The sequence below is a fragment of the Cryptomeria japonica genome, unplaced genomic scaffold, assembly GCF_030272615.1.
Source record: "Cryptomeria japonica unplaced genomic scaffold, Sugi_1.0 HiC_scaffold_181, whole genome shotgun sequence".
Classification (NCBI taxonomy): domain Eukaryota; kingdom Viridiplantae; phylum Streptophyta; class Pinopsida; order Cupressales; family Cupressaceae; genus Cryptomeria; species Cryptomeria japonica.
The window spans coordinates 182,039-203,355 of record NW_026729003.1 but is presented as its reverse complement, the minus strand read 5'-3'; the positions used below and the strand labels follow the sequence as shown (position 1 = coordinate 203,355).

Sequence of the window (21,317 nt, the reverse complement as noted above, 5' to 3'; positions counted from 1 at the left end):
GCTCCCATTGGGAAGCAGCCCTTCCCCAAATGGAAGCGTGAGCTCACAAGCAGGGGGGCCACGTGGGTACCCTCCCCCATATAAATGTTTTTTTTTAGTTTTTATAAAATTCATTTTTTTTAATGTATTTTTTTAATCAAAAAAATATATATAATATTTTAATATTATTTAATGTTAATTTTTAATTAAGTTTTTAATTATGATTAATGTGGCATAAATTATAATTCATGATTAATTTGATATTAATTAATTGTATAATGGAATATATACGTTAATTAATATTCAAATTTCATTTTATGATTAATGCACTTTTTCTAATTAAATTCTAGAATTGCTAATTTCGCAATTAAATATTAATTGGTTATATTTTATTAATCTTGGATTAATAAATATATTTATTAATTAAGAGTTAATTGGGGTATTTGTCTCATTGAGGAAGTATTGATTTAAAAATTATAATATAGAATATTATTTTATTGGGAAATTGTTGAAATAAAATATATTTATTAATTGATTATTTATAAATAATATTTTATTCAAGAACATATCATTTGAGTAATTGAGAAGTAAATGAAATATTTTATCAATGGATATTTAGATCATTTAAACGATATACTATTGGAAATTAATAATGTATTGTTTGGAATGTTGGCGAGTTAATGGTATTTTCAATTTGTAAAATAAATGGTATAGTTATAATCCTCCTCTGTTTTGAGACATAGGCGAATGGACCATTGGAATTGTGGTATTGTACTTACCTAGTAATGGTGATTTTTCTATCAATGCAATTCGAAAACTTAGATCATTAGAATACTTGATTGACTATTAAAGTTCAAATCAATATGGGAAAATATTGTCTTGTCTAGTTATTGCCTTTGCGAGTTGAATTTCTGTATTTGCTTTTGCTTAAGTAATGGCAAGTCATTCTTTGTTTGATTGGATCCGGTCATATGGTTGATTTGGGTACCTATTTCAGACCTCTGTCTCGAGTTGACTGTTGTATTGTGGTGGTGTTGTAGTTGGTCGTATCCTTTATGTGGGTGTCGAATGTTGATTCGTGGTTGACCATAGTTTGTCAGGTCTTTGGTTAGAGTACCGTTAGTAAGTGTATCTCTTGGAGTCGTGTTTGACCAAATGGTGGATTTCTCCATTTTGAACTCTGTTCAGCTGACCATGTGTATGTCTTGGTTTGAGTTCGTTTGAGTATAGTCTAGTGTTGTATGGGAAAGTGGCTTTCGATTGGGGGTGACGCCCAAAGTGCCTGCTGGGTAACCCATCGAAAGTGAGTCTAATAAGTGATAACCTAATAGTAGATTAGAATGTGAATCTCTAAGTAAGATAATTGTGCCTCGCACATGGGACGAGTGCTAACATAAACTCGACATGCTGTGAGAAGGCCTAAAATGGCAAACCATCATCCTCGTCTTCATGAGAGGATGTGTGGGTCCACATAAGGCTTGGATGGGCCGGAGGTTCGGATTAGGTTGCCAGGGTAACCCAATGTATGGGGTCGAGACCTATGAAGACCTACCATGGTAACCATACTAGGTTGTGTAATGACACTTGTCCCTATGTTCGCTAGTGTGTTGTCGTATTGTCCTATTAGGAGCATGTTTGTGGGTCATCCTATTGTTTGTGCCCTTGTGAGTATCGGGTTTCATGTTAGACCTTGGGTGGTGATGACTCAGTTTTGTGGATGTCCAAATGAACCTTGGTATTAGCTTCAATTGTTATTCAGCTGGATCGTTTCCTTTTCAAGGATCATTTATGTATTTATTGACCGATGCGATCGCTTGTATATTGTTTATGTTTCGCCTTGATGGTAGGATTGTAAATTATGAGAGCCTCATGTATTCTTAACTTTATTAATTATCAGAGGGGTCTTGCAGTTGAGTAGACCCAGAGATGTAGCCATTTAGGGGTGAACTCCGAGATCATCTTGCTGTTATGTGATTCTTATTCTCTTATGTTTCATGTTTAGTGTTAGCATGCATGAATGGCATTTTGATAGAATGTATAAGTGGTTTAGATGATGATTAATTTTAAATACATGTTTGCAGTTCTCTCTTGAATGCAGTAAATTGGAATAAGTAATAATGTAGCTTATGATAATGGAATATATTCAATTGTTGCTAAGGAAATTAAGTATGCATGAAAAGATCTCATATGTTTATGATGAAATTCTAGTGTGTTAGAATATTATATGCATGGCTTATATTTTAATGAAAAGCTTGAATGTAGATTATGAATAGATCTTAATGGATGAAACTTGGCTTGTGATTTATATTTCCATCTTTTGAAAGAAATTATCCTTGTGTAAGAATTATCTCGTTATTAAGATAATTAGCTTATTGGATTAATTGTGTGAGTTAAGTGAATTGTTAAATTTAAGTAATCTCGTTGGGAAAATCTTAAGGTGTTAGTTGTTGTCTTCCACTGTGTAATTTCAAATTTGATATTTCATTGTATCATTGTGTTGTGTTTAACTTTTAAAAGAAAATTTATTGAACTCTATTCTTGTGTTATGGCTTAATCCCTTCGAGGTTTCCTGACGAGGCATTACAGTGATAATGTAAAAGGATATAACTTATGGAATCCTACAACCACTAAAATTATCTTTTCTAGAGATAATTTATTCAAGAAAATTAGTTATTATTTATCTTCAACAACCAAAAGAAAAAGAAAAGAATTGTTTTTTTACAAAAAGTGCATTTTTAAATTAAGGAGAGAAGTACACCTTGGAAAGATTAAAGAGATGGACATGAGGAAAAGGAAGAAAAATATGGGCTTCTAGAATTAGTTACTAATAAAACTGACAAACAGGAACAGGTTGAATACGATCATTATTATCAAGATCACCATACTCATATTCTCATATGATCGACTATTGCCACACCTAACAACCTATGTTGTAATTACATGATCAGATAACATTTCAACAATCTCCAAGGTACTCAAACACTATTCCTTTTGTAGAAAATGCTTATAGGGAGCACACCCTTGACCCAAACAGAGATATTGGATCAACAAGTAGAAGATCTCCAAAAGAAAATGACTAGCATGCAAACATTTAATGACAAAAAGAGCTATACTAGGGAGGATATTTATCCTTTTCCTTTTGAAAGGACTTTATAACATAGTGACCACAATTACAGTGAATCCAAGAAGTAGAGATTGTGTTGTGATCACCTGAAGATCCAGGGTTACATTACAAGGGGTACCATCAAAACCCCCTCCATGGACAAGAAATGACAATATGGTCGACCAACTAAAAAAAAATCCAGCCTAAATTTCATTATTTGAGTTGCTTCGCATCTCACCGGCTCATATGGTGGTCCTCGACAAAGCATTAAAAGTATATATTGTTGCTAGAGATATAGATGAGAATGCACTTCAATCCATGGTTGGAAACTTGGCAACTTCCAAAGTAGCATTCACTAAATAGGATGTACCTACAAACAGGCCTATGCAAAATGATCCTCTACACTTAGAAGCTCTTATTCACAAAAAGAAGGTTCGAAGAGTGCTCATAGATGGTGGATTTTGGATCAATGTATGCATCAACAAGAGGTGGTAATTCAATATTACCCCTATCTCTTATTCAAGTACTCAATGAAGCTTCTATCATAGACGAAGAGCCAACCATTAGGGATAATCTCCCATTCATCATTAATACAATTGACTATCCTCTGTCTTCAATTGAATAATTCATGAATATGAATTAAATAGAGAAACATATATAGAGAATATAATTGATTCACATGACTATGAGTTTCTATCTACACACGGTTGAAGTACATTTCCATCTATTAGATCTTATGACAACCAACCAGTTGAAGATGATGGCATCCAATATAAAGAAATACCAATCTTCCCACCATCAGTCAAGTATGTTTGCAAAAATAGAATCCATATGATCTTGGAATCAACTTCTCCTATTGATGGACAAGATCTTTGTCTAATGTATCCTCACTTAATAGATTGGGGGTGAGAAGGACAACCACAATTAGATTTATTTCATAATGATGAAGCTATAGCTGAATTCTTGGGTGCAAGGGATGGACTTCCTTATGATGATCATAAAGTTGGCTTTTCCATTGATCTTGATTGAGCTACATACTTTGGAGAAGCAAGCTCCTCTTCCAATTCAGATGATGAAAATGAAGCAGAACATATGGTTCACAACAAATTGGACAACCTTTCCACAAACAAAGAGCAGTCAACATTACTAGTTGAAGAAACCAAAGAGATCAATATTGGAAATGTTGAGACTGTACACAAGATACACCTGGCAAAGCCTCTGAATCCAATGGAACAAAAAAATTCATTCAATTTTTCACACAAAGGCCAATCAACTTTGCATGGTCTTATTCTAATATGCTAGGGTTAGACACCAAGTTAGTCTTGCATCATCAGCCATTACTTCCTGGAGTAAAACCATATAAGCAAAAACTTAGAAAGATGCATCCTCATATAGCTCTGTTGGTCAAGATCGAATTGCAGAAATTGTTGGATGTGGGTTTCATCAGACCTGTCACCCATAGACTATGTTGAATGGATCTCTAATCTAGTATCAGTAACCAAACATACTAGCGGTATCAGAATCTGTACTCACTTTAGAGATCTCAACAAAGCCTACCAAAACTATGACTTTACACTCCCTAACATAGAAATGATTGTGGATTTCACAGTTGGCAATGGAATGCTATCACTCATCGTTGGTTTTTATGGTTAGAATCAGATCAAGATTGCACGAGAAGATCAACATAAAACAACTTTCACATGTCCATGGGGAACCTATTGCTGGAACGTGATTCCATTTAGCCTTAAAAATGTTGGTGCTACACATCAAAGGGCAATGACCAGTTTATTTCATGACATGATACACAAAATCATGGAAGACTATGTAGATGATTTACTAGCTAAGTCCAAATCAAGGGATGGTCATCCGGATGTCGTTGCTAAAATATTTAATAGACTTGAACAATACAATGTCAGTCTCAATCCCAAAAAGTGAATGTTTGGAGTAACATCTGGAAAACTCTTGGGGTTCATTGTATCAAACCGCGGCATAAAAATAGATCCAGAAAAAGGTGAAAGTTATACTAGACATGTCGTCACCCACCACACTCAAGAAACTGAGAAGTATGCAAGGGAGACTATAATCCATAAGATGCTTCATTGCACAATTGGAAAACAAGTGTCAACCATTTCAACATCTTTTGAAGAAAGGTGTCACGTTCAAATGGACAGAACAATACCAAGAGGCATTTCAAACACTAAAAAAAATTAAAGTCCAATTAGCCCTACTATATATTTATTGAAAGAGGATAAATAGTCAAAAGAGAATTTCAAGTTAAAGAGTTATCAAAGATACATTTTTTAGGAGATTATGAGCTATTGTGGTTGAGGTGGTTAATAAAAAGTCATATTATATTTTATTAAAGAAAAACCATTTTTTTAATTATTTTATTTTCTAAATATCAAAATGGTTAGAAAACAACACAAATCTTAGATAATGATGAACTCCAAGAATGAGTGATAACAGTAAAAGAGGTTGAACCAAAGTCCATAATGATGATAACTCTAAATCATGTCTTCAACTAAAGCTCATCCAACAATGGTTTCAAACATAATATCACGAGATTAAATTTTTATTCATTCTATCATTAAGGTACACTTCTCTTGCTTTTAATAAAATCACACTTTCATCGTCAACAAATAATTAAATTCTCTCAACTTGCAATGTGTTGAAATATCAATTAAGTATTTTGAATTTTCATCTCAAATTTATAATTATGTTTGTCACTATTTTGTAATAGATTACAGGTCGTATGATTTATGCTATAAATGTAAAACACAACTTATATGACAATAGGGACAATCATATGTTTTAAATGATCTTAGAAATATATTAAATGTTTATCATGACAATAGATACATACAAATTTTCAGATACATATGTTTTAAATATCATAGCAGAAAACTAATTGTTTGATTCAAATAAATAGATATCTGAAGTCTATTTTGAGGAAACATATGTTTGATATGATTTTAGAAATATATTAAATTTCAATGGTGGCAATAGATTGAACCATCCCTTCCAGAAAACTATTGGGTTGGTCAACAGAAATCCACCTCTCAGAGAAAGGTGCTCCAGGTTTATACATATACAGTTTACAAATATAGATATCAGGATTACGAAAAATTCCACAAAATAAAATTCGATCACACGACACTGTGGCACAAACATTTAAAACAGGGTGGTGTTGAGGGAGAGTTTCCAATTGCCTCCATAAATTTCCTTCCCAATCATATTGCTCTATTCCTTTACTTGTAAATGCAATTAGTCGTTGAAAGGCATACATAACATCGAGGCAAGAATTAGGAATAGACATATTTATTGTTGTCCATGCTCTTGTGGTGGGATCAAATCTTTGACATCTATTAATATCAATGACATAAAACATTCCTTCAATAAAAAGACCCCTACAGCTGTACATTCCCTGGTGCATCTTAGGAAGAAGCTCCCACTTGTCTTCATCTACTTTATAAACTGCTGCTTCACGAAGTTCATTGAGACCATTATCATTTCCTCCCGCAATGTAAATCGATCCATCAGGTGAGGCACAACATGCAAACTCTAGGTTTGCAGGTCTGGGGGTGGGAAATTCAGCACCATGCTTCCATATACTAGGTAAAAAATCATATATCAATAACAATGGAGTTAAATGGCGTGACTGGCCCAGCACAACAATCTTATGATTCACATTTATAATCTTATGAACGATTGCGTTTGTGGGAGGGAGCAGTTTACGTGACTGATCAGTAGGATCGTATATAGATATGCTAATATGATCCTCGAGAAAACATATATATTTCTTAGTCAGCCCAAACTTAATTCTATCCTGATAAAACTGAAAACTTTCCAACATTTCTTTGGCAGGTTCCAACAGCTGCTTAATTTTTGAGTGACATATGTATGGCACTCTTAATAAGATGTCTCGAAATATTTGCTCAGGGAGTTCCCGCAAAAAATCCATTATCAACTTTTTCTTCTTAAGGATATGAAGCTTTAGAGTGTGTACAAATTCGAAGAATTATACCGAGTTGTTGGATCTGTAGACGTTGCTTTATACCTGCAAACGCTTCTCCAGATTTAAAGGTCACCACGTTTGGGGATTCCTTATAATAGAGACTAAATTAACCGTAAAATATTTATGTAATTTATATATATATATATATCACATATAAACGAAATATTTCTATTATTTACGAACTACTTAAAATAAAACCGAGGGTGGTTAATCTATGCTACCATTTTAGACCTCCATTGAGACAATTACTGCATATTTTAATTACAATATTAGTCTTCATGAAGGGCAATATACATATATATTAGACCCTTGGAAAACTTCCCCAGAAAATCTCTCCAGAATAATTATTCTATTGGCAGGTTGGTAATCTTTTAACTTTCTTCTCAGTTTGGGTTTCTTTTGGTTTGTGCGTCCAGTCACTTTATTTTACATTAATTAATTGTGCATTGTAATTATATATATAGTGATTTTGAAATCATTTTCACCAATAGCTTTTTCCTGACTGATGTTACAGCTGCAATTTAAATGAGATCCCTGTACCTTATAACTTCCATTATATGTTCAGGAATTACAAAGCTTCCTACATAGATACAGATATTTGTGAAATAACAGTAAACAGACGTAAGAGGGGAACACGAAATATTTAGTATTTCATGTTAAGTTGATCGAGTCATGGTAGTATCAGCATGAGTGATTTCAGAGAAATTTTTAGTATTTCATGAAATATGAAATTATGAACATTTGTTATATGAAATTAGTGTTAAATGAATTATTCATGCTATGAAAGAATGGTCCATCTGAACCAATACTCAAGAAGGAAATAGTCTATTGTTCAACAGTTTACTGAGTTTGGAATAAAGTTGAACTTTGAGTTTTTAAATTTATATTTGAGAGTGAAGTTCTTAGAACACCAATTCAACATAAATTTAATTTTCTACTACATTCTGTGCAAAATATTAAAGTTTCTTATGCCCTAGATAGGGAATAGGTAGAGAAGATAGCAAAACTTTTACTTAATAACTAAAGTATCAAATAATTAAAGTTCTTTCTTCTTGGCACAAATATTTTCTAAGCATAAAAAAACTTCATAACATTAGAAGACAAGGGCTGCAAGCAGCGAAGTTCCTGCCAGTCTTTGCTTTTGTTTCTGCTGCACAAACTTTTTATGCACCAATAAAATCTCTGGGAGGCAATGGATGTGATAAAGCTTTTTCACACTTTCCAAATGCATGTTTCTTTCATCTGTTTCATTCAAAAAAAATTGTGTAAAGATTTAGTAGTTTGAATAATAAAAGTCATCAGACACAACAGAAGACCAATAGTTAATAACTTAATACACAGAAGTAAGCTAGAGAGCATCCCAACGATTGGCTTCCACATCAAACAATGCCCTAAGTATAGGCCAAAGTTAGGCCAGGCATTCCTTTCATGAAGTTGCAGAGACTCAAACTTTCATATCAGCATTTGGTAATAGACCCATGAGCTATGCTCAAACTCCAGAAAACCTTGAATTAAGGGATGGGATTTAGCATACAAAATTAAAGCCATGGATTATGCCCAAGAACAAATACTAGTATTTTAGAACTCCAGCAATAAAATACCCATTCACTATATCTTTATAAAGCATCATTTACCACTGACTGTTTCCCCTCACTATGGAGGTTCTATAGTTGAGTTGAGCCACTCAATCCTCAACCACCACTCATCATTTACTCATGTAGGGACGCAGTTGAAGCCCCTCACCGCTCCATTCTCACACAGATATTATTACAGATATTATTGGAGTGATTTGTGTGGAATAGCACAACAAATGGGGAAAAAGAGAGTTGCAGATGAGGGAAGATAAAAGCCTTCCCTCAGTCACCGCATTTCTTCCTTCCATTTACTTGTACAGGTTTTATTGTGGATATCCAAAGGCTTGACATACCTTGTCAAGTTTTTTATTTGACAGTGCTATTAAATAATTACCTAGAGTTTGAGTCAATATTTTTAATGGAGTTTAGAAAGATAAGTAGAGAGCATTTGACAGTCGATGGGAAGGGAAATGTAACATTCTCTTTTTGAACCACAAACACTGAACTGTTAGTCGTTGACATGGATTAGGGTTGACTGGATTCTGTCAACTCTTAGATTTTGTTATTCTTTTAGTTTGTCAGCTAGTTTTAGTTGAGTCAATTGAATAAGGAATGGTGCAGTTATTCCATTAGCTATCTTCCCTTAAATTAGGGAATCAACTTCAATTAAATTTTGGGTAAGTGTTTGTCAATAGCTAGCATTGAACGTGGTATATGTGGAACGCTTGAGTTGAAGATTACCTAGGTTGTGCTGGGAAGAGGAAAGGCATAATTGATTATCACAAACACAAAAACTTCATTCTGTTCACAGAAATTGGATGCTGCTACAACAGCTTTTTGCTTGAGACAACCCTTTTTCCTTGCAAAAAAATTGAAGATGATTTATGACGTATTCTTTTGTTGCGTTGCAAATCCTCTAGGTGATTTTTGCCATCTTGTACCTTTGCACATATATTTGCTTCCGAGGCAGTTAGGGTTAAAATTTGCAAACGTAGATGTCTGGTGGGCAACCCAATATCTGCCACCTGCTTGATCGTCGAGGGAGGATGGGGGGACTTGTATGCAAGATGTCAAAATCCTGTCCTGTCAAGCAAGTATGCAAGATGTCAAAGTACTGTCGAAGCATGTGGATTATTAACGGATTTCGTCTGATCCTTGAAAACCCCATATCCCTGCAACGCACCGACAGAGCTATCCCTTTTTGTTGGCCATGTGTTTCTAGCGACTGCGCTCTGCCAAAGTTCTATTTTGGCAGCCCCTGCACCTCCCTCTGGAGTCGTGCGTTCTGTCCCGTTGAGAACTGCGCGAACCCCTGCAAACCCTCGACAACACCAGTAGTTAAACGCCACAAAATTTGTCAAGAATATTTTGCTTAACTAATACGCAAGTTTAACGGTTTGAACATTAGCAAATGCAAAAATATTTGAGAATAATTATTTTTGATTGGTGCATTGGCATTGCATAAATCACTAGTTAATAAAGAGGCCTCCGCTATAGTCCCTGCGGGCAGGAACTAATAATCCAGTAAATCAGCAAGGTAATCTCGTCAAAATTCACAGTGAGATCACATTAAGTCTTTCAGAAATACTATATATTTTTACAAGTTATAAACAGATTACAAATATACAGAACACATTACAAATATATTAATATAAGGAACTTGTGTGAACAAAAATTACTTCTACCATTTTACAATTCTTATAAATTCGTGTATATATAAAGTCATTCATTACTACGGTCAAACTATAATATTTGGAATTGAGTTTATTAGACTATTTAGGGGACAAATAAGTTTATAAGTCTATTTAGGGGACAAGTAAGTAGTGGAAATAAGGCTTCATGTGGATTACCATGTGGGTTTAGATCGACATCCACAAGCACTGCCATGTAAGAAAACTAGTTCTTTAAAAAAATTGATTCTTTCTATCCTCAATGAAGACGATTGATTATGTGTCAATGATGATTCATCCAAGGTATCTGAAACTTGGTTGTTTGGATGGATGACTTTTTATGGGGCGGATCAACCACGAAAACTGGCATGACACGTTGGTGGTAGTGGTTGGTTTTGTTGTATGGCACCTCAATAGATTGCTACATACACCTATGTGAATATATATAGTAAGTCATTTATTATTTTAAAATAAGCTTATTAGTCTATTTAGGAGAGAGGGGTTGGTAGTGGTGGATCCTATGTTCGAGGATCCACATGGAGCACCACATAGGTCTAGATCAATATCCACGAGCATTGCCAAGTAGGAAAACTAGTTCTCTAAATAAAAATTAAAACTTTATCCTTCATGGAGGAGACCTACCATGTGTGAAATGGCAATTCATACAAGGTGTCCAAACCTTTGCCATTTGGATATATGAACATTCATGGGGCAGCTCAACCATGACAAGTGGCATAGAACTTCGGTGGTACTAGCTAATTTTTCCACATGTCGGTCAAACAATCTACCACCCTCTGTGCTCGACAATGCAAATTAAACATGTTTTGCCTCCTCACTCCATTCCAACTAGCCACATTAACTATGTGTCCCTTTGCATTTACTCGATCTATTTAGTGTGCAATATCCAACAAAGGGTCCATTAAATGTTTCATTTTATTGCACATCATTCCCACTTTCCCTCCCTTCTTTCACACATATTATGGAGTGTTTGTGACCTTTGCCTCTGGAACATGTTCAACTCAGGTCATTGAAAATCCTATTCTCACACCAGAAGATGTTTAGCTCTATGAATTCTTTGGCATTTTTCTAAAGGTTGGTTTGGTGTTATCCTTTCCTCATCTTGCAAGTGTTCTCTCTATCACTGAAGGTATGTGTTCATCTATTTTTTTACACACTTTATTCTCCTTGTAGGTACAGGGTATCAAATTCACTTCGCTACACAAATCTTAGCATATCTGGAGAGTGGTTAATGGGAGATATCACACCTTGACAGTAGTTAACATAAGATATCACTCTAGCCAAATTTTCTTTATACCTTGTATGTCATACTTAATTGTGTATGATGTCCCATTAACATATAACCAATTTATAACTATTTACCATGACTGATAATGTCCTAAATGCCCTAAATTCCTCTTGTGATCAATCATTAAAGAGTGCTTGTGTATTTGTGTTTAAATGTAATTTTTATAAATTTTAATGTGGAAATATATTTTAATGATTTTATTTGGCAATTCAATAATTGTAAAGATAAATGGGTCTTATATGTTTTCATTTTAATATGCTTTTCATAATTAGGGCATATAGGTGAAATTGGGGAATTAAAAATATAATATATTCTATTAGTTTAAAAAATTGAAATGTTCATCAGGTTTTATAAGGGCAAATTAGTTCATTTTTATTATTAAGCTTATTTTGGAGTTTTGATTTCTCAAAACCCTCATTATAACATCATTGGGCCCTTGGTCTGCTGGTGAATTTGAAAGGTTCTTAATGAGCCAACCAAGGATCAAGTCTTGTTGAGTGCAAGGATCTAACATCTAAAGGGGACGAGGTTGGGATCATGCCCTAGTAAAATTTGGTCCAATGGATAGCTCACAATCCTTGGCTCTTGGCCAAAGAGGTTCTTGTGCTCAGACTTAGGTGACCAAAATGGATTTAAGGACAAACATCCATAAAATTAACCCTCCTTATGTGGAGATTTTTAAATGGTGATTGTGGGAGAAATTTTGTGGTGATTTTTGCTTTGTGTTAGGATTGGGGAAGTGTGTATTCTCCTCCATGGATTTGTGCTTCCATTCGGTGTGTTGAAATAAATTCATGTTTGAATTTTTTGGGCAATTTTGACGTAGGTGCTTCTATTCTTCATTTTTCTCCTTGTTTTTTTATTTTTTAATGGTTGCAAATAGAATTAGGATGTACAAGCCTTTATTTACTCAAAAATAACTAATTTTAATATACTAGTTTATTTGATTTAAGAAATTTTTGTAAACATTGCATTTAGAAATGTTTTGTCATGCCAAAATTTTAATTGAATGGGAAAATTGAGTATTTTATTATGAAAATTGAGTGTTGGATGCATAGAGACCAAAAGTGTGTTTTTACACTTTTGACGTTTAAAAAACTTCAAAATTTTGTGTTCTTTGGGGTATTTTCATGGTGGAAAACACAATTCGCTAATTTTCGGAAAAAGGTTTGGACAAGAGGAAATGGTGGAATATTTGTTAATTCTAGATTAAATATAATGTGAAATGATAATTTTAGTATAGGAAATTTTGAATTAGATTGATTTGGATCCCATCTCACTATGTTATTAAGAATTGTGAAATTGTGCTTAAGTGATGAATGAAATGTGAAATTGGCATCGTGTTTTACTTTTTTTCCTCGCTCATGTAGTATGGGATTATCTTAGGGTGTGGGCATTAGAGTTGGTTGGTTGAGTGAATCTGAATGGGGACTAGGGCACAAAGTGGCTGCTAGGATAACCTATTGGAGAGTTATTTATAATAAGTGAAAACTAATTAAAACATAGGTAATAAAACAAAGATAATTTGATATCATTATCATGCCTAGAGTGCTAGTAAATACGTAGGATGATTTGGGATGACCTAGGGGTTTGGGGGGTGTTTATTTGGTTTGATAAAGTCTCCTCATCTTGATGAAAATTGCAGAACGGAAATTAAAATCAATAGGAAAAATAGAAAACAAGGGGAAAAATAAGAAATGTATCAGAGGATAACTCTACTTGAAAATTATGGTGATTTAATAAGATTAGATGTTCCATGGATTATGGTGATTTATATGTCAAATTTTTAATTGCAATTCATATAGAAATGACATTTATCTTCATTTTCATATTCATTAGCAATAGACATTTGACAATGTTGTTGCCATGAAGGTTATGAGCGCACTTTATATAACAATATTTGATTTGGTTTTGTTGAACAAACAATTTTTACATTTTATTTGCAAGAATGCTTTTAGTCAACTTCTTCTTTTGGGTTACATACTTCCTCTTCTTGATGTTGGATTATTGAGTGTAATCTAAAATATCGATAAAAAAACACAATTAATTTTATAAATATTCATGCAAATAATTTCGATGTCAAATTAAGTAAAAAATTATATTTGTTATATTTCAACTGAGAATTCACTGAAGGAGCTCAAATGATTGAATGTATAGGAGTAGATTCATTCTTGAATGCTTGGAGTATTCATAAATGTAACAGATAAGAGTCACTCCACTCGGGCGATTCTTTTTAACTCATGGAGGAACCTATAGATACTTAAAAATGTCTCACTAATCATGTACTAATTATTGGTCTAATTAATTGACTAATTCTTTAATTATTTAATTAAGCTAATTATTTTTCCTCAATTGACTAAATCATTATCATTCAACATTTCTAATTATCAAATTTCCATTCTTTAATTAATTTAATCATTTAACCCCTTTCTCAAATATTAATTAAATATTAATTATTTAATTAATTACAATTAATTTCCTTAATTAAATAATATTTATTATTTAATTACTTGTAATTCTTATAGTTAAATTATTTCATTTAAATTATTTAAAATTAATTATTTCACTCTTCCAATTCCCCAAATTCGAATTTTGAATAATTCCATTTAATTTCATTTCTCTCAAATTCACAATTCCCCAAATACCAATTTCAATTACTTTCATCTAATTCCAAATCATCAAATTAACATTTCACCAAATCTGCAGTTGGATGAATTTCAATAAATTTTAGGTGCATTTAGAATTCGAAAATCCAAATTGAAAATGAAAATCAAATTCAATTTTAAAGTCCTACAGCACATGTTGAAATCTTAACTAATTGATCAAATCAATTAACTCAGTTATGTCTTCAATCTCCCGTTTTCACTCCAAATAACCTTTTGAAACTAATCAATGTAATCAATCATCTCTTCAATCAATCCAATCAACTGGCTAATCTACTCAAACCACTATCCAATCTATTTAGTTGACTACTCAATCAATTTGGTTAACAAATCAATCAATTTGGCTAACAAATAAATCAACTCTGTTAACTGATCAATCTAAATCAGTTCACTCCCAATCAGAGCTTGAGTTCAAAATCCCATCTCATCTCTCATGTAAATTTATATATACAAAATCATTTTCTCAATTCAAGCTAGATCACAACTCGTTAAAATAATTGTCATCTTTATCCAAGAAATCTCAGTGCAATATTTGAGAGCCACCTACACCAGGAATTTGGAGAAGAGAAATGGAAGCAAAAATGTGGAATAGGGAGTTTAAATTAGTTTAATTCTTCCATTTATTTCATTTATTATATTTCATTATGTTTGATTTTAGATAGATTAGTTAAGGATCTGTGATCATCCTTATTTCCTAATTAGCTTAATTTACATGATTTCAAGCATGAAAACAATGGTAAACCCGATGTGAATTTATAGTGACTAAATTATCTTTTTTTATTTTTGTCATTTGTAGATCTGTACAGAACACAAAAATGGAATCATACTTGCATACACAAAATTCACAATTGCACATATTAATGCGCAATTGATGTTGTTTTGTTTCACATTTGCTATTAGATTGATTCTCAATAGATTCCATCCATGTCAGAATCAACGAACTTCTTTCTTCTGTCTTTTTCCTTTGTTTAAAATAATTTCCAAAATTGTCACGTTTAAGTAATGTGCAATTGCTTAGTCATAAATTCGCATTTGACTAGACATTAATTCGCATTTGCTAGTAGTTTTGTTCGCAATTTCTTAGTAGTTAATTCACATTTTCTAGGAAAGGTCAAAATGTTTTTGTCCTATTTTCTCTGTCTTTCTGTCAATAATTAGGTCCGTTTCTACAAACAGAGAGGTCAAAGTTGTAACGAAGAGGAAAAATTAGGCTAGAAAGCCCACCATGTTCTAACAACCTTTTGGTTTTCCTATAGGGAAAGATTAGACAATATTTCTTTTGGTGCTCTTAAAAAGACCAAACAAACATTCTTCTTTTCAATACCTCACCATTGCTATGATGGATAAAATGAACACCATGTCTTTTGGAGCAACATCTCCAATAGTTCAGACAATATTGCAATGAAAGTTTAAAAATAACTTTTAGAGAGTATAGCCCAAACCAAAATTAAGAATAAAAAATAGTACACTAGTAAATAGATTCAAAGTTGTGTCTGAATTTAGAATGGACTTCATTTAATTGTACTATATTTTGTGCATATGGAGAAATTTAATATTGTCATATTATTGTGTTGTAGTTGAGAACCCCTTTAGAGAACACGATCCTTGTAATGAAGGATGCACATAAAATTAGGTTAATTTGTGCTCCCTCATGTTTTGTTAGAATGCATATTGGAACCATAATTTTTGTTTTGTATTATGGAAGTGAAATTTGGCCTTGCAGTTGTGAATAGATTTTCCCAAATTGTGGCAAAGTATTTAAAACAAGAGAAACTATTAGAATAAATAAAAGCAATTGTTGGGATCTAAGACAAAATTCTAGTATAATTTGTCCTTCTCACTTTGTTATTTCTATTATTGACTTTTCAACTTTCTATTTCTTATCAATTGTAAAGTTTTTTATAGGTTTTTTTTTTAAGTTAGTGTGTTGTAGTTTATTACATATACATTTGTAATCACTTATAAAATTAAAAGATCAGTTTTTTAATAATTTTTAATGATTTTTTTTTATCTAATTTCAATTTTAAAATGGAAAAAAATATTATAAGAAATATTAATGTTTAATAAACAATCATTAAATTTCAATATAAAGGTTTACATAACAATAATTGGATGAGCATGTAATATAAGGATTCATGATATAAGAAACATGTTTATTTATATGAGTAAATGAAAGAGGAGTGCATAGTTTTCATAATTTTTATATTAATCAAATAATATTACACAATTTTATATATATATATATATATGAGCAATGTTAAAAATATGGAAAATCCAAAATTAGAAAAGATGTTTGAATAGTAAGATTGTAAATTTTAAGTCACTATTAATCATATGATAATGCACATTTACAAATTCACCAAGTACTACAACAATGTCACAAACATGAAAATACCAAAACAAGAAAAAGGTGAGAAAATAATAAGTCTATAGTGCTTACCTGCATAAGCTTACACAATCTGTAATTGTGTACCTAGCTCTTGTTTACACAAAAAAGGAAACATTTATTTTAAGAGTGAAAAGAGAAGGTAATTTTACATGAACAAACTCCTCTACTTAGCCTTTGAATATTCATTGTTATTGATTTGAGTGACTTAGCATGTGCGATCAATATAAATTAAATGCTAGGGCACAATTTTGGGGAGTTGTGACGTAAAAAATAGCATAGCCTTGTAATTTTACACTACATTTTTTGTGTTCATTTTGGGATTCATTCCCTAATGTGCTGCTAGGCTCATTTTAGCTTTTGAATTAGCCTTTCTCTTTTTCATGGTTCTTAAGTTTTGTTTTCTAGAGTTATTTTTTGTCAAGTTTCGTTGTTACCTTCCATCTTGCTACTTGTATTACCATTTTGAGTCAAAATTATTTGGATACTAGTGTGATGCATCGATATAATTATGAACATGCTAATATCCCACAATTGTTTTCTGTTTGATGGTCATTTCTAAACATTTTTCTGATTGTCACCTACCTAACTCATTAAAATTAATTCAAGATGAATCCAACAACTTGTTAGCCTCTTCTAATGCTCTCATCTTATTTTTTAATAAGTTGTTTCATTAGGAACAATCTCTCTGCTCTCACTTGGCACTCACATAGCTCTTTTAAGTTGTACAACTCTCTATAATACTCATGCCACACTCTTCGTTAAGACTTACTGTCGACTTATCTTTCTCAAGCTTCTTAGGTGATATTTTTATTGTTGTATTGTGATATTTCAGAATTAGAAATAAATTTAATTTTAGTTTCTATGTTGAATGCTAGTGGATTGCATGTAACATTATACAAACATGGTTGCAAATTGCTAAGAGGAAACTTGGTGGTAGCAAGGGGGACAAGGAAGTGGGCTCTATTTAAGCTTGAAGCCATTACTATTGTAAAATCCACCAATGTAAGTAAATACAAAAAAATATTAACATATTGCGGTACAATAGATTGGGTCACATTAGTGACAATAGGTTAAAAAACTTTTTGAATAAAAATTTGGTAGATCATTTTTTCCATTTTGATGCAAGAGATTTGAACTTTTTGAACATTATGTGGTTGGTAGAAAAAATAAAAATCATTTCCTTCAATTAGTAATAAATCTAGGAGTAAATTGGAAATTATTCACTCGTGTTTTTGGACCAATGGATATTGAATGAATTAGAAGATATAGATATTTTGTTTCCTTAATTGATAAACTTTCTAGACACATGTGGTTACTTTTCTTATTGAATGAATTTGAAGTTTTCACTAAATTAAAAGATTTTAAGGCCTTAGTTGAAAACAAAATAAATTGAAAAATTAAGGTTTTAAGAATTGATAATGGAAGAGAATATTGTTCTAAGAAATTTGTTGAAATTTGTAAGAATGCATGAATTGTTGAAAAAAATAATATTTTGTATACTTAATAAATAGAAATACTACAATGGATGAATTAGACAATAATGGAAAGATCTAAAAGTATGTTAAGTGGTTCACAAATTTATAAATGCTTTTGGGAAAAAGCTGCAACAACTACTTGTTACTTATTAAATAGATCTCCCTGTAAGGCTCTTGAAACAACATGTTATGAATGATGTGTACATATTTAAGAAACCTTTTGTTTCACATTCAAGGGTATTTGGCAATGAGGTTTAAGTTCATGTGCCCAAAGAAAAATGATCTAAGTTGGATCCAAAAGATTAAAAAGTGCTTTTTCATTGCATATGGTGATAATGTAAAAGTATATAACTTATGGAATCCTACAACCACTAAAATTATCTTTTCTAGAGATAAGTTATTCAAGAAAATTAGTTATTATTTATCTTCAACAACCAAAGGAAAAAGAAAAGAATTGTTTTTTTTACAAAGAGTGCATTTTTAAATTAAGGAGAGAAGTACACCTTGGAAAGATTAAAGAGATGGACAAGAGGAAAAGGAAGAAAAATATGGGCTTCTAGAATTAGTTACTAATAAAACTGACAAACAGGAAGAGGTTGAATAAGATCACTATTATCAAGCTCCCCATACTTATATTCTCATATGATCGACTATTGCCACACCTAACAACCTATGTTGTAATTACATGGTTAGTCAACATTTCCACAATCTTCAAGGTACTCAAATACTATTCCTTTTGTAGAAAATGCTTATAGGGAGCACACCCTTGACCCAAACAGAGATATTGGCTCAACAAGTAGAAGATCTCCAAAAGAAAATGACTAGCATGCAAACATTTAATGACAAAAAGAGATATACTAGGGAGTATATCTATCCTTTTCCTTTTGAAAGGACTTTATAACATAGTGACCACAATTACAGTGAATCCAAGGAGTAGAGATTGTGTTCTGATCACCCGAAGATCCAAGGTTACATTACAAGCGGTACCATCAAACCCCCCTCCACGGACAAAAAATTACAATATGGTCGACCAACTAAAAAAAATTGCAGCCTAAATTTCATTATTTGAGTTGCTTCGCATCTCACCGGCTCATAGGGTGGTCCTAGACAAAGCATTAAAAGTATATACTGTTGCTAGAGATATAGATGAGAATGCACTTCAATCCATGGTTGGAAACTTGGCAGCTTCAAAAGTAGCATTCACTAAATGGGATGTACCTACAGACAGGCCTACGCAAAATGACACTCTACACTTAGAAGCTCTTATTCACAGAAAGAGGGTTCGAAGAGTGCTCATAGATGGTGGATTCTAGATCAACGTATGCGTCAACAAGAGGTGGTAATTCAATATTACCCCTATCTCTTATTCAAGTACTCAATGAAGCTTCTATCATAGAAGAAGAGCCAACCATTCGACATAATCTCCCATTCATCATTAATACAATTGACTATCCTGTGTCTTCAATTGAAGAAATTGATGAATATGAATCAAATAGAGAAACATATATAGAGAGTATAATTGATTCACATGACTATGAGTTTCTATCTACACACAGTTGAAGTACATTTTCATCTCTTAGTGCTTATGACAGCCAACCAATTGAACATGATGGCATCCAATATAAAGAAATACCAATCTTCCCACCATCAGTCAAGTATGTTTACGATAATAGAATCCATATGCTCTTGGAATCAACTTCTCCTGTTGAAGGACAAGATCTTTGTCTGATGTATCCTAACTTAATAGACTAGGGGCAAGAAGGACAACCACAATTAGATTTATTTCAAAGTGATGAAGCTATAGCTGAATTCTTGGGTGCAAGGGATGGACTTCCTTATGATGATCATAAAGTTGGCTTTACCATTTATCTTGATAGAGCTACATACTTTGGAGAAGCAAGCTCCTCTTCCAATTCAGATGATGAAAATTAAGCAGAACATATGGTTCACAACAAATTGGACAACCTTCCCATAAACAAAGATTCCTATGTGCAATTTAATATTTGATTGAATGAGTTTCAGGGCTGATACATGCGACATGTTCTCCATCTAGCCTTACGACTTCTAGGAGTAAGTCGAAACCTAGGGCGGGAGGATGCAGTACCCCTACCCTAATCAATTTCTAATCCCGGTTTAATCTTGGTTAGTTTATCATAATATAATGTTATAGTCAGATGTTTGATTTAATGCATAGCTGTCGATGTGGTTTTCGCACCAGTTTGTATGCAAGTTATTAATTCTCCTATTTCGTGTTATGATCTCGAGCTAACGCTTTCATTAAGTTTATATATGTATGCATGTATGACTCTTGGTTGCAGGAGATTTTCGGTACAGTGTCGCATGGGTGCGAGATTCGTCTCTGCCTGGATTTGCAGGCTTGAGTGTACCTCTTTAATGCTTAGAGTTGGATTAGGTGGTCCGGAGTTTCTCGTTTGACCATAGTCGTGCTCAAGTGAGCATCGTTAGTCATCGCCAGTATCCCCTTTTGGTTGGGTTTGCAAATCATCTGTCCGATTGACTTTCTTGGTTTGCGTGCTTGCGTGTGTGGTTAAATCGAGTGATTGATCATTAATCTTTAATTGATTTAATGTGTGTTTATGCATTAGTTTATTTGGGGACTCAATCAAATAGGCTCTTTTTTTTATGTGATTAATCATTATTTGAATTGCTTGATTCAATTTAGGAGCAAGTTCAATTGAATGGTTAATTTTAATGTTAAATTTATTATGTTTATGCTTATGAAAAGAAAGATTTAAATTTAATTGAAATATAAATTAATTTAATCTTGTTAGCTTTTTGAAATAGAAACGTTAAATTTCAGTTGAGTGAGAAAATCAATTGTAAATGGGAAAAGCAAGTTAAATTATTGATATAGTTTGAAAGAATTATTTTTAAATAAAATATTTTAATCCCAAAAATAAAAATTTTGGTCAAACTTCTCCATATAACCTAGACTTTTGGAAAATATTGGGGATTGAAATTTTTTGGGGAAAAATATTTTTGGAAAATATTTTGGAGGAAAATTTGGGGGTTTTGGAAGGAGGAGAAATTTCTTGAGCCTGCAGTTTGGGCTCCTCTCTAAATCTTTTCCAGGATTGCTATACGAGGTAAGATTCTAGTTTATATTTTTTGTCCCTTTGCTT

At 32.6% G+C, this 21,317-nt stretch overlaps 1 protein-coding gene across 1 annotated transcript; it reads right to left on the bottom strand.

Annotated features, from left to right (window-relative positions):
- Nucleotides 1-6,065: 6,065 nt before the first annotated feature.
- Nucleotides 6,066-7,043, bottom strand: LOC131867725 (F-box/kelch-repeat protein SKIP20-like). Its single transcript, XM_059215532.1, has one exon. The coding sequence runs from the start codon at nt 7,041-7,043 to the stop codon at nt 6,066-6,068; it is 978 nt and encodes a 325-aa protein (XP_059071515.1).
- Between the last annotated feature and the right edge of the window lie 14,274 nt (nt 7,044-21,317).

Coding starts and splice junctions, on each gene's coding strand:
- LOC131867725 (XM_059215532.1), bottom strand. CDS start 7,043: ATGGATTTTTTGCGGGAACTCCCTGAGCAAATATTTCGAGACATCTTA.